The sequence below is a fragment of the Ambystoma mexicanum genome, chromosome 12, assembly GCF_040938575.1.
Source record: "Ambystoma mexicanum isolate Mex_15411 chromosome 12, UKY_AmexF1_1, whole genome shotgun sequence".
In the NCBI taxonomy this organism is placed as follows: domain Eukaryota; kingdom Metazoa; phylum Chordata; class Amphibia; order Caudata; family Ambystomatidae; genus Ambystoma; species Ambystoma mexicanum.
In genome coordinates, this window is record NC_090936.1 from 400860433 (window position 1) to 400874063 (window position 13631).

Genomic DNA, 13631 nt, shown 5'->3' on the forward strand with positions numbered 1-13631 from the left:
CAGCAGCGAACAATTGTCTGGATCAATTTCCAGATAGAAATACTGTGCAGTGGCACAATACCCTGGGGAACACCAGAATTTCATGTCACGGTATTAATGTAGTGCAGTGTTTTTGCTTGCTACGGAATTACTGTATTCTTGTAAGGTTCCTACTTTTCATGGCACATTATGTAAGATGTGCTTTACCTTGGTCTTCAGATTCAGGTGGAAAGGGCCGTTGCAAATGCACAATTCTGTCCAGCAATCTGCAAACAGGGGATGTTTTTGCAGGGGCACTTTGGCTATTGTGATTGCTGTACAAGTTCAAGAGTTTCCACTTACTGTCAGTAATGTTAACCACTCATAATACTACATGTTTTTGGGTGACTCATCACTAAAAGTAAGTTCAGGAGAATGCACTATAGCTGGCCAGCCCCCACCATACCACAACTTGTAAATATATTTCAGAAAATTGGCCTTAAAAGCATGGCAGAATCCCCAAAGACCATTGCTATGAGAATCCAATCATCGACACCCCACACCACCCTCCACCTACTTACCAACCACGGCTGTTCTCCTTTCACTGCATTGACTCCGCCAATAATTCTCCCGGTAAAGCCAGTTCTCCTAGTGCCGCTCAGTACTGGAATGCTGCCGCATTTAGGCCCTGTGTGCAAAATTGTACAGTTATTGGACCAATCCAAATTAACAGGAATTTAAAGGAGTGAGGATACTCCATTATCATCCAGTGCAGTACCTGAAAACTTGCATGGATCTGCAGTCATACACAAGGTGAATGTCTGGAGAACTGTTGCATCCCAAATTATACTGTGGTGAGTAGGGGGTGGAAAGAACAAACGCATTTGCTATTGCACTGTCAGCAAACTGGTACACACCGGAGCTTGCTGCCAACGCTCAATCGGATCCCTTGAAAAGCAGTGGTGCAAGGACCGCAGCCCAGAGGATCTAATTCCTCAAATCCCTGTGCCTTCACAGACACTTGGTCTCCAAGGCAAAGGCGGCTTACTACACCTTCTCCATTAAGGCTTCAAAACGTTAAAGCTTTACTCGGAGTAGCCAAACCCGCCACAGTTTCTGGCTTCTCGTGGATTCCTCAGAATCAGACAGAATGAAGTCGACCCAGGAGAGTAGTGCTCAGGGTGGATGGATAGCTGGGCTCCAAGGATGGCTCCTCACTTCATTAAACACTTGCATGAAGCTTTTCCACCCAGTTCTCCCTCAAACTAATTGGCCCAGTGCTCAAAGCACTTCTGTATTGTGAAGGCCTCCCTCAGAGAAGGTGCATTTCCAGACATGTTTAAGGCAGGTCTCATGACCCCTGCTCAATAAACCCTCACTTGGCTCAGAGGACCTAGCCAGTAACAGTCCCATTACAAGCCTCCCCATTATCAGGAAACTTCAAGAAAGTAGTAACCAAAATGTTTGCCAAAAATAAACCAGCTTGGCCTCCCTACTCCCTCAAGAGTACACATTCAGGCCCAAAATCAGTACTGAGACTGCAACCATTCAAGCAGTGTACTCTGCTGGAACCACCTACACATGGTATTTTGCCTTCTGATCCTCTGACCTCTTGGCTGACAATGCAGCCGACCACCTAACATTCATCTCCCTCCGCCCCAACAGGATGGGCTTCTCGAACTGCCCCGAAATGGTTTGTGTCCTAAAAATTCAGCAGACCCCAATGTTCAATCCGCTTAATTGTATACATGATCTTTTAAATGACCCATCAGCCAATCCAGTGTGTTGACAACTCCACTGTACCTAAAGGTCATTGCCGCCCAACTGCCCACCACCACCCTCACAACTCCCCAAAGACGTCGCTCACCTCTGAATGCCTGCCTCAAACTGAATCCCACCAAGACTTACTCCTCATACCCCCCCTCCCCACCAAACACCTTTTGCAACAGTTGCTAGCCAACAGGCGACAGGAAGGCTTCACCCGAGTTGTCAAACTCAGCCAAATCCCTGGGTTTCATTCTTGATGCTAGCCATTCCTCCCAAAAGCCACAAACCACATGGCTACAGACCCACACAAACCATTCATCCCATTGCAGGACTTCCTTAGGTAGTCCAAACCATTGTGATGGCAGACATGGGACCGCCCTCTTTGCTGGCCTTCCACCGCACACCACGTAATAGCCTGCCTCACTACAGGTGCTCACAAATTTAAATTTTAGGTCTCCAACAATGAGCAAGCTTCACATCCATTCATTTCCCCCTGCCCCATCCTACCGCTCCCCTGGGCCAGGATCATTCAAACCTGCACATATCACCAACAACGCAGTCTCAAATGGAACACCAATGTAGCCGGTGGCCAAACTCCACTCCTCCGGAAGCACTTGCACCTCACGTATCAAAACTATTAGACGGTTGGTGCCTTATCCATAAGGGCTAAGAAGCAGTCCTCCTGCCAAGCCTGGACCTCTGGAAGATGCTCGAAAGGCCCCAACCCATCCTCGTCACAACATTGAAAATATGGCTCTCCCAACCAACAGTACTGCACTTATGAGCAAATCGCCAAGTCCAGAGCTCGCATCAAAGGACATAGCTGCAAACTTGGCCATTTTAATTCCAAAACCACCTTGTCCTGGCTTTTTTTTTACCAGCCCGCTAAAAGCCGCATGTTACTGGCCCATACTAAACGAAAAAGAAAAAAAAAATTCCCAGCATGCAAAGGGTCAGCTGAAAAGGCAAGCCTGGGAGAGAGTCCCATTACAGGAGTCAACTTTAACAAAATGCACGTGTGTATGAACCAGCAAGTCTAAGCGTGGCACTTGTATACCGACACTAGCATATGTTGTGAGGCTGCTACAATAATAGGAGCGAGAGACTCATTCCTCTGACAAACGAGGGTTCAGATTGTAAGGGGCGTCAGAAGGGTGTGATCCTGACATGAAGCAGAGCCATTCGGTTCAGCAAATGCCGACTGTACATGATGCGTGCCACCTAAAGCTAATTCGAGACAAAGGCGCGCTTAACCCGAGCTGCAGAAGCAGGGCAAGGGAGTTGCATTGACTGGAACTGCTCCCAACTTTGCAATTAGCAGATGTTGGAAATGTACACAAATTAACAGGCTTTATATTTTCATTTGCATACTAAATTATACTTGGAATTAAAATTGCAATGATGAATTACATCATAAACATACATTGTTCATATACGACAGTGAAAATACATTTAAAATGAGTTATTTCCAACTTTCATTTGGACTAAAAACATCAATACGCTTAAGTGGTGGGAAATATTCTCCCGACTCAACACCACGGGCCACGTTAGGCATTTTGAACCAATGGAAGGGCAATTTTGCACAACGTCAACCCTGGGGCATAGATTGCTCTAGTGCAAAAGCGGGTTCTTTTAATGCACGTTTTCACTAGGGCAATGCTGTCCTCAGTTATAAGGAGGAACAGTGCCGACAGTTTCACAAGCTTTGCTCTGGTGCAAAAATGCATTGAAAGGGTACATTTTTTACACTAGCAGAAGGTTTGCCCTAAAGCCAATACCGCGCAAAGTTGCACGTACATCAGTGGAGTGTTTCAGGAAGGCGGCTCCAGGTATTCGTGTTCCCATAGCGACGGTATTACAGAAGGGGTTCAAAGGAAAGGAACCATTAGAAAGGCGATACACTTTACTACTCCGTGGTAAAGAGCACTGCGAACCCAGAAGGGTTATATCACTTGACAGTAGCCGTCCTTACCAGTGTATGAAAGGTCCTCCGAAGATCGCTGGCTCCTTTGTGCAGACAAAAGCCTGAGCAGTTCTCGCTCCCGCTCAACATGGGTCGAGCTCGGCGCAGCAAAAGCTGTAAATGCAACATTGGAAACGATTAGGCGTCTTCAAAGCTTCAGAACTCGGTTGCAAAATTCTAAACTCGATTGTGTCCATTCTGACATGAACTTCACCCAAGGGGGGATGGGGGGGGTGTACTAGCAACCTGCTGGAAACATTCGCACGCCCCAGCCAGGACCAGCTGCAGGAAGTTGTGCCTGGTTGGGCAGGGGTGCAATTTCCCCTAGGCTTGGAGTAGCATAACCCCCTTGAGTCGCATAGAGGCTTCAAAACATGCACAACAGACGAAAAGGGCTTGGTTTGCATACAGAAAGTTGACCGATTCAAACATGAGTTTATGGAGGACAGTCTTGGATCAGTCCCAACAACAGCTTCGCAGGGCAGTCTTCCACAGATTAAATCAAACCGTGGCATTGCCCTGGGTAGCCTTCCATGCCACATACTCAAATCAGACGTTGTCCTATGTGAACAAGACCAAACAAAAAGGTGATGGCTGGAAGGTTTGGAATCCTAACCTCTGGCATTGCTCTGGGCACCCTTCCAGACCATCGTTCTTCACCTGCCGAGCCATTGCAAAAGGGGAAACCACATGCAAATCAGCCCGAAATGCTTGGTCAGATCCGTTCCGCACCAGACCATAAGCCTCCCCCAAAAATTCGAAACCTTACAGCCATCACTGCTTGTTTCTGCCTTTGTGAACAGGCCTGCTTCAACTAGTAGCCCATAAAGTTTAACATGTATTGGCAAAGCTAGCAGTTTTGGCTTTTGTTTAGGCTTGGGATATGCATTTGCCAGGCACTGCCATAAAATGGTACCACCTGGCCAAAGTATGGCAATAGCTTGAAAATGGTGCGATTACCTGGGTATACGATAGTGTCTGGCAAATGCCCAATACCTATTGACAAGTCGAAACTGCTGTCTGTAAAAACTTTAACGATACTTCAGTGCAAGGAACTGATAAATGAAGCAGACTAAGTCACGCTTAGTTAAGACAGTTTTATTATACCAATTGCAAATGTACAGATAAACCCACTAACTCGGCAGACTGCTTAGAAATAAAACTGGCAGTCCAAAGCAGTTTTATCTTAGTGCTTGAAAGAGCCAACTCAAACAGCAGTGTATGTGTTTTGAGCAGGTATGGCAAGCAATGGGCCATAGGAATTTGAATTGGCATGGTTATGGGCAGGCAATGTGTGACCAACATGGACAAGCTGTGTGTCCCTTGGCAACTCCGTCCTAGCTATCCAATGCAATGCTTTAAGCGCAAAGGTGTTACTTATGCACCACAGAAGTACACAATTCAGCGAGTGCCTGTGAATAAATGGTAGATTCAAGTCCAACTCATTCACTAAGCACTTTCCTGAATGTGCACCTCCGGGACAGGGGCATCAGCATAAACCAGAGTGAGAAGGTAATTTTAATGGCTGCCAAAACTCTAAACTTTAAACATGACCAAGCCAGTCGGGACAAACCTGCCGATATCCTGCCGTCCTTAACCAGATCCAGTTCTGCACAGAATATACATCGAAACTTCGGGCTGCTGCACAATATATTTCTCACCACTTGGATCTATAAATATACTAGTGGTACCACCAGGCATTTCACAGGTCTGTAGCAGACATGCACATGGGAGTTTGTTATAGCCTTCTCCATGGTGTGTCCCAATTATTTTATTTTTTCTAAAAATAAGATCACAAAATCGTCAATCTGCCGAAAGCACCTATACTGATAGCACAGGACCAGGCACTGCTCCACCCCTGTGCAGTGCAAATGGGTGGGGTTGGTCTGATTTCACCAGCACTGTTAAGCAGAATTGCATGCAGTACCCTTTGGGAACACTACACACAATTAAGACTACAGGTGTAAGCACAATCTCACCTTTGGTATAAGTCTGTACCACAGTTGTGGTAGCAGGGCTGAGCAGCTAGGCTCATCTCAAGGATGCGAGCAGTACAAGGGGTTACACAAAGGACTTGCAATCACAGTGGTCAAGGGCCTTGCAATCACAGTGGTTAAAGCAAACACTCAAGGTTTCTTGGTAAATCACTATTCATTTACACATTCCTTTAGAAAACATTCCACTAGCAATAAGCAGCTCAATATTACACTATAATACACTCCAGTACCAAACCAATACGTTTCTGAACAAGTTAGGCTCCCTTGAAGTGGGAGCAAAATGGCCCTTCAGTAACTTTAAAAATACATGTTATAAGAATTAAACACTTTCTCATGCAGAGCAAATAGTTTCAGTTCACTGCAAGAGGCAATTCAATAGGCCTGGGCCAAAGTCAATGGATCAGTGTCTTGATAGGAAAGCACATTGGCAAAGACTTAACCGTTTACTACCAGCAATGTTCTTAGAAGTAGTTTGCCAGAAAAAGATGTGTCGGATTAGGAGCGAACAAGACTCCAAAGTTGGGAAAGTTTCAAACTTTCACCGTGGCAGAGGATTTCTCAACCGCGTTTGCACAGTACCTTTGTAGTGAAGAAAAGCTGTTGCAATTGTTCCTGCCAGTTCCTGCAGATCTCACTGTTTCTGGGCCTCAGTCATGGGGACAAGAGGGAGGACGTCAGGAGGTCACTGCACGGGAAGGATCCACAAGCTTGGCAAAATGTCAATTTAAGATGGAAGTGCCTTAAAATCCACAAACTGGTATCCTTCTCACTGAAAAACAGCACTCTGCAGAAAATTCGACCTGTATGGAGATGGTTTCCAGGTGGCTTGCGAGTTGGTTCCCACCAGCTCAAGGGAAGAAGTCATCCTTGAAGGGGCTTCTCTGTTGAGGGAGTTTCAGGCTATTCGGACCTGCAGCAGGGCTTCACAGGGCAAGCCAATGGTCCAGGAGTTGCAGCAGTCTTCCTTCAGCTCATCTTCGGTTCTTTCGTTCCAGTGGTCGACTCTGCCTTCCAAGTCCCAGAGACCTGCTTTTAAACAGTTTGCTCCCATTGATTCCAGCCTGGCTGCCACTCATCCAGCCAGCCAATCACGCCAGAGTGCATTCAGGTCTCCTAGGAGACTAAGCACAGGGAGTTTTCGGGAACCTACCTCACATCTTGTCCACCCCAGACACTCCGGCTCCAGAGGGGGGGGGCATTCAGTACTGAAGCCCACCAAAGGCAAACAAAGGGACCAAACCTGGTTTTGCGCACAGAGACAAACACTAGAAGGACCTTGCCAAAAAGAAATGGCAACAAAAGTTGATCAGAACCCGTTTTTACAGAGGGGGCTCAGATGCCATCATGAAAAACATGGCTCCGGTGGATGTTAGCTACCAGAGCGTTTAAACGGGTCGCGGTCGGGTAAATCATGGTAATACCACTGCCACCAGCCATTCTGAGGGGAAATGATAGCTTTTGAGGGCAACATGAGTTTTCTAGGCATATGGAATACTATGTAGTCCATCCAGCACTCTGCTATAAGGCAGTGTGTGCTGGGTCTCGCAAATTAAAAAGACGAGCAAAGGCAATTTAACTTTACATTCACTGGGAGACGGTCAGTCCCAGAGAAGGTATTTAAACCTTGGGAAGTCTGAAAGACATCCCTGTGCCACTGCACAGACACAAAAAGATGCCTATGGAGTTGTCTAAAACTCCATATCCAAAGAACACAAATGTAAAACACATCAAAATTCATGAAAGTGGGAAAAAAGGCTCACTCCTTCCAGGTAAAAATGAAAGTTCTAGAAATCCAGCAAAGTTGCTGGGGTTCTCAAAAGGTAAGGGAAATTAGCACATTTATGAGAATTCTCCCCAACACACACCAGTACACCCCATAATGGCATGCCGACCTCCGGCCAAAACTTCAGCCCACCAACTGTTACGGGGCTGGAACCAACCCAACCATACACTTTCACAAATATACATGATTGGCCATTCACGAGGGCTAGCACAAGTGTCTTTCAGATGTGCGCATCTCTTTGTGATTATATTTCCAACTCCTGTGACCACCTCTTGGCAACTGCTCAAATTCAAGGGGCATTTACCTTCTAAAGTAGACATGACCAATTGCACAGGCGCATTCATTGTTCTAGGTGGCAGATCCAGGTGGAATCCGTACGATAAACAATGGCATTAGTTAGCATAACACTGCCAGAGCACAAAGCTCGCATTCCATTCGTGCGTCACACTCCACTTTCAGCTTCCATCTATGCAAAGCAGATTCCGGGCTTCCAATACGCGTAGAAAGCCCATTCTTTGTTCACAAATTGCAGCTCTTTTCCACACATCTCCCAGTGCCAGTTCGGATCGGAAGCTGTGTGCACTGAAGGGTCATTCCCAAGTCTTCTGCGCATTCTCCCACACTCGGACACAGCCAGTGCCACAGGTGAGAGAGCATCATCTTCATTCGGCTAGGCCAACAGAGACTCTTGCTCCTCTTCATTCCTCCCAAAGAGGTATCCCCAAAGCAGGCCACCGTGTGCCGTTATGAACGGACACCAAGAACTCAATGAGAACGCTGGTAGTACTAGAGGGTGGGGAAAATTAATGGTTCTCAGTTATAAAATGACGATTTTAACTATTCACTCAACTACAAAAGTGCCAACCTTGGGTCACAAGTAAAATCCTCTTCTGGTTTCCAGATCAACAAACGCCATCTAGGAGCCCTTGCCAGGATTCTGCAACCTTTGACTCCCCAGATATTTTGGACTGCCACTTCCATCAGCCGTCCCCAGCAAACAGGTGAGGCATCTTGGCATTTGTAGTCCAAAACATCTGCAGTGCCCAAAATAGCAGACCTGCTTTGATAGATCCAAGAAAATACAAGGTTGTCCCCAGGAGGCCATGGGGAGCAGTTGGACCTGCCTGGCAGTCAAGCAGGAGGTGAACAATGCAGTACCCCAGCTGCGAGCAGTTTTTGGAAGACCATTTCCAAAGTGAGTGCCCAATTAGGATATTTTGGCAGCCTACTTCAGGTATGTAATCATGTCATAAGAAATATGTATTCCACAAAAAATAAAAGTGGTCACATGATATACAAATTTAGTGTCATTTGTGACCATTTTAAGTAGAACACAAGGTGGTAAATCAGAATCTCTTCTGCATCGCAAGTTAGTTACCCATCGAATCGGTTATAAATTGCAGACTTAATTTCCTGCATCAGCCGTCATCTGGTGCAGACACCAAAATGAGGAAAAATTATGCGGTCTATGACGAGTCAGGCGCTCACCAGCTGGCATAGGATCACACAATGCTTCCACAAGTCCAGTGACAACGCAATCACAGTGACACATTCCTCGCGAAAATCAGCTTCCTCCACCTGCAGTCCTTTAATTGGTGACCTGGTGGCTGGTCATGTGCATCTAGCTGGAATCCACCAGCCCATTTATTAAGTTCTTATTGTGAAGTTTTTTTCAAAAATCTCTTCACGTTTTGAACATGCTATTTTGAAAGAAGTGCACCTGCTAAAGCCTTAGCGAAGTTTTAGGGGGTGGACAAGGGTATTTGCCCCCCCCACCCCTCTCAACTTTGGTGGCACACCAAGTTACCACCTTAGTTTAATATGGAGGTAACACAGGAGCCCGCCACCTGACCCAGTGCCCAGGCTTGCAGTCCCAGTATGGGATGCTGTACCGTCCTGTTTGGGCCCCATGCCTCTGCCCTCACCCTGGTTGGCATGACTAAAGTCATAAGCCAGGGTGCTGGCAGTACACAAGCAGTCGCTGGGCTACTGTGTGCCTGGCGGTCACAGAGCTGGTCGCTCTTTGGCAGCGCATGATCCAGGGTGCTCTCCTGCAGAGCTTCCTGGTTTTGGTCTGCATGGAGCAGGTGTGCAGCGGAACTAGGGAAAGCAGGCCAAGTTAAACATGGCAGCGCCGGCACTGGAACAGGTGTATTTTTGTTCATTTCAATTTGTGAAGATGTGTAGTATGTATATCAACATGCATGTGTTGTGTGCAGAGAGCAAGTGCTGTCTGTACTAGACCATGCAATGCATTCTCATAAATTCACAGTCAGTGCATGGAGAATGAAGTGTGTGAATGTTATGGCTTCTGGGTGCAAGAGTCCAATGGTCATGCTAGTTTCACTGGCTGAATAGGTATAAATGGTGGTTGTGGGTATTCAAGAGGTGCTGAGGGCTCAGGCCGCAATAAAGTATGATCATTATTACATGGTTCGACTGTCTTTTTGGTGCAGCCATTCTCTAGCCATTGTTACTGTGGCATGACATTTTGCACTGAAATCTATGATAAAGCAAGCATGATACGGTTTATTATTTGGCTAGACTGGCATTTTGGTGCAGCCGTTCTAGCCTCGTCTTATTGTCATGACATTTTGTACTGACAGTGAGCAAATCATGGGGGGACAAGAGGGTGCAGTTATCTGCCTCAAAATGCTGGGTTGGAGGGACATCAGGCACTACTTTAAAAACCTCAGCATGGCAGCTCGCTCGGGGATTGTCAAAATGTTCAGGCAATTGGAATCCCTACATGAAGCAATGTGATGCTGATTAATTAACCCTACTCCGATCATTATTAATGTGTGCACTGGCTGGCTGCACACTGCATGGTTCTTCTAGTTCGCCTTCTTTGTAAGTAGGAGTAAGAGTAGCTATTTCATGTTTTCTTGTGCTGCACTGATCCCCAGGAGTGCGATGTTCTCACCTGGGTGGTTGCCATTATCCACATTCCACAGTGTGCAGCAGCTTTTATTTCACGTTTTGGTTCATCTGCTTAGAAAATGCATTTAAAATGGCTCCAACCTTATATAGGCCCGCCTCCAACAGGGACCAGCGCAAAGCCTGCTGGTAGTTGTAGTCACGTCCACAAATGTTTTGTATGTCCAAATAGCAGGAGCAGAGCAGAGCAGACTGAAGCAGCAACGCGGGGACTCCACGGGACTTTTAAATCTGCTCTCAAGCGGCAGACCGTTTTATTGCATAGTCTGTTTTGCCCACTAAACTTGTGGCCCATAGTGTTATTTTTAAAACATGTCTACTAAAACAAACTAAATTTATCGTCTTACAACCGATATGCCCACGAACACACGGCTACGAATTATGTCGGAAACGCAGTCTATGCTGATCCCGACGGCAGACGAAAGACTTCCATCAAGTCCTGCAGTAAATACCTGCTCAACGCCTGTTCAACACTCTGCTCGATCCAAATGCAAAACAAAGGATAAAACGAAAAGGCTGCCGATGGACAATGTTGACATTCGGAAATATGGTTTTGGGGCGCAGAGTGGAACGAGCATTCCAGCTCTCCTTACTAATCAGACGGTAGCAGCTGCTCATGTTAGTGATATTATTGATATTGTGCCGGCTAACTCTGAAATAGGTAGAGGGAGTGAGCCGGTGCTTATATCAGATGACAACTTAAACAAAAGAATCTGGAAACTTCTAAAACGCCTGCCTCCATGTCAGACAGTATGCTTTTGAAAAATGCTTTGTCTGGCGTTGTGCAGCATGGAGCTGCTGCGGCTATAGAAAAAACAAGTGAAATAACAAATGTTCTAGAGACTAACAACTCGTATTGCTCGGCCAGAGCAGAAGGCTCCAAACTATCACAATCCCCAGATATGTTCCATCGTCCCGATTGCGACATATCGACTTTGGAGGTATCATATATACCACCAACTCCACGAAGATTGAATAATATTCTTACGAGCCTTGAAAGATCTTCCGGCAATTCCAAATCTGGAAATTTGACTTTGGAAGTCATGAATATAGCATTAATGGCTCTTGCTAAGCTCTTTGAATCAGTGGACAGCACCTTAAAGTGCCTTACTGCAAATGTTAAAACTCTTGAAAATAATCAAATTAAATTGTCATCAGAGGTGTCCTTTTTACATGACATTAATGCAAAAATGAATAATGTTACTCATTTACAACAAAAAATAGCCGAGTCTCTGGCCCAGAAGCCGAGTTGTACATTAAAAGAAAGTGTGACTGGGACCTGCACAAGCACTCAAACCATCGAAGACCCAGACTGTCAAATCGTAGAAATCATTATGGACTCTCAAATCTGTCTTGAATCACATAAGTCCAGTGTCTCACACATTTCCAAGACAGCGGTTCCCTTTGTGCCAGGTATAGTAGAAAAAAATCACCCCAAGAGCCTGTTATATTGTCCCCTATTGAACGTTCTTTGGTACAAACAGAAAATAAAAAATTGGAGTGTGCTCAAACACATAAATCGATCTACCCTGTTTTTGACAAAAAAGCTAGCAATGAAGTGAGTGAGAATGCTTCAAAAAAGAAGGGTTCCAAACAAACGGCTGTAAAAAAAACAAAAAATATGAAATCTATTAAACAATTCGTCAATAATATTACAAGGGCGAATTCTAGATCGGCAACAGCAGCGAGCCTCATAACTAAAAAATGTTGCTCTAGCAAAATCTAAGAAGTTAAAAGACATCACCAGCACTCAATCAGTGGGAATGATAATGGATCATCCTCCATTGAATGATTTGATCAAACTGGCTAAGGGACAACAGACCTCAGTCAAAAATAAAGATCATAGTGCATTATCTTCTGTCCCGCTCATTAACTCTAGCAATGATCTTAACTCAGTGGCTGAAAGCCTGTCTTTTAGAACTCCAAATAAACACGCTTGTGTGCCTTTGAGAACCACTGCTGAAAAAGTAAACGCAGTGAGTGACCCAATTACAAAAGTTACAGAAGATGTTGCATCATCAAGAAAAGCACTAAGGGAGGAAATTGATTTATATCTGGAGACATGTAGATTTGAACCTCCAGTTTTTCCGATCATAACTAATGGTCCAGCAACATTTTCGACTGTCTATTCACCTGATCTTGTATCACACGTGATGCCTAGTGAACTAATAAAGCCATCAGTAAAACGAGTATCGTTTGCTGACTCAATGTCATACGCCGATGAGAAAACAACAAGGGAGGGGTTTGTTAATAACATGTCACAAACAGATTTAAATGAAATCAAAGAGTCCATCGCACACCTATGGATGCTAAATTCCAAAGCGCAAATGCAAAACCATCCGAAAGATGAAAGACTCAAAAAACATCCAAGCTCACAGCAATTTGATAACCAAGCAGTGGCAGACCCAAAGCCTTCTTCTGATAAATCAACGAAGTCTGGTAGAAAACAGCAAATAAAAGTAGAAAACAGACACTCCTTGCTTTTAACAGCACGAGAAGATTTAGCTACATCATACAACATGAATCGACAGTATTCTCAGACTTCTCGGATGTGAAATCCTTGTGGGAGATCGATTCTAATGATATTGATCAGATTGAATTCTAGCAATGAGGATCTAACAGTCCTTATATGGTGTCGGTCTTTAATTATTCATAACATTATTTGGGCTGCCCGGGACGAGCTGTTTGAATTGGGATTTGTACTCTCACGTAACAAGGACTAAGGTCCTATTAAGTCCTGCTTGAAATCCACCCATAGATTCCAACCGTATATCCCTAAATACAGAAATGAAACAAATACACCCATGTACAAGAGTCAAAATGTCATTACTAGATCGAAATAGGGAGCAGGTGGGTTTGTCGGTGCTAAGTTGGAACACTCAAGGTTTCTCTCATTTTATTAATAAATCTGAAAGCATACTGGGCGATTATGATTTGGTTTTTCTACAAGAGACTTGGCTGTCCATTGCACCAACTTGGAATAATTACGATATATTACTTGAACCAGCATTGCGTGCTTTGAGAGGTAGACCTAGGTCAGGTCTGCTTATGGCATCTAATTCTCTAGCAAATATTCATCTCTCTCCCTTGCCTTTCAGCAATCCGTTTATCCAATGCTCCTATATTTCTGTCAGTTCTCTTAAAATTGCTTGCATTAATGTATATTGGAATCCAATGGCCATTACAACTGCCAAATATTTTGAAAGATCTAACAGCTGTTGTGGAA

The 13631-nt window shown here is 45.0% G+C and overlaps 1 protein-coding gene across 1 annotated transcript in view; it reads right to left on the reverse strand.

Moving 5' to 3' along the window:
* Window positions 1-13631, reverse strand: part of OVCH1 (ovochymase 1) — a 1424491-nt gene that overhangs the window by 1334730 nt on the left and 76130 nt on the right. Inside the window, exons 2-3 of the mRNA XM_069628530.1 lie at window positions 3698-3802; window positions 540-646 (exon numbers count right to left, since the gene is read on the reverse strand). Coding sequence (XP_069484631.1) covers window positions 540-646; window positions 3698-3802 — 212 coding nt within the window. The remainder of the gene's footprint in view (window positions 1-539; window positions 647-3697; window positions 3803-13631) is intronic.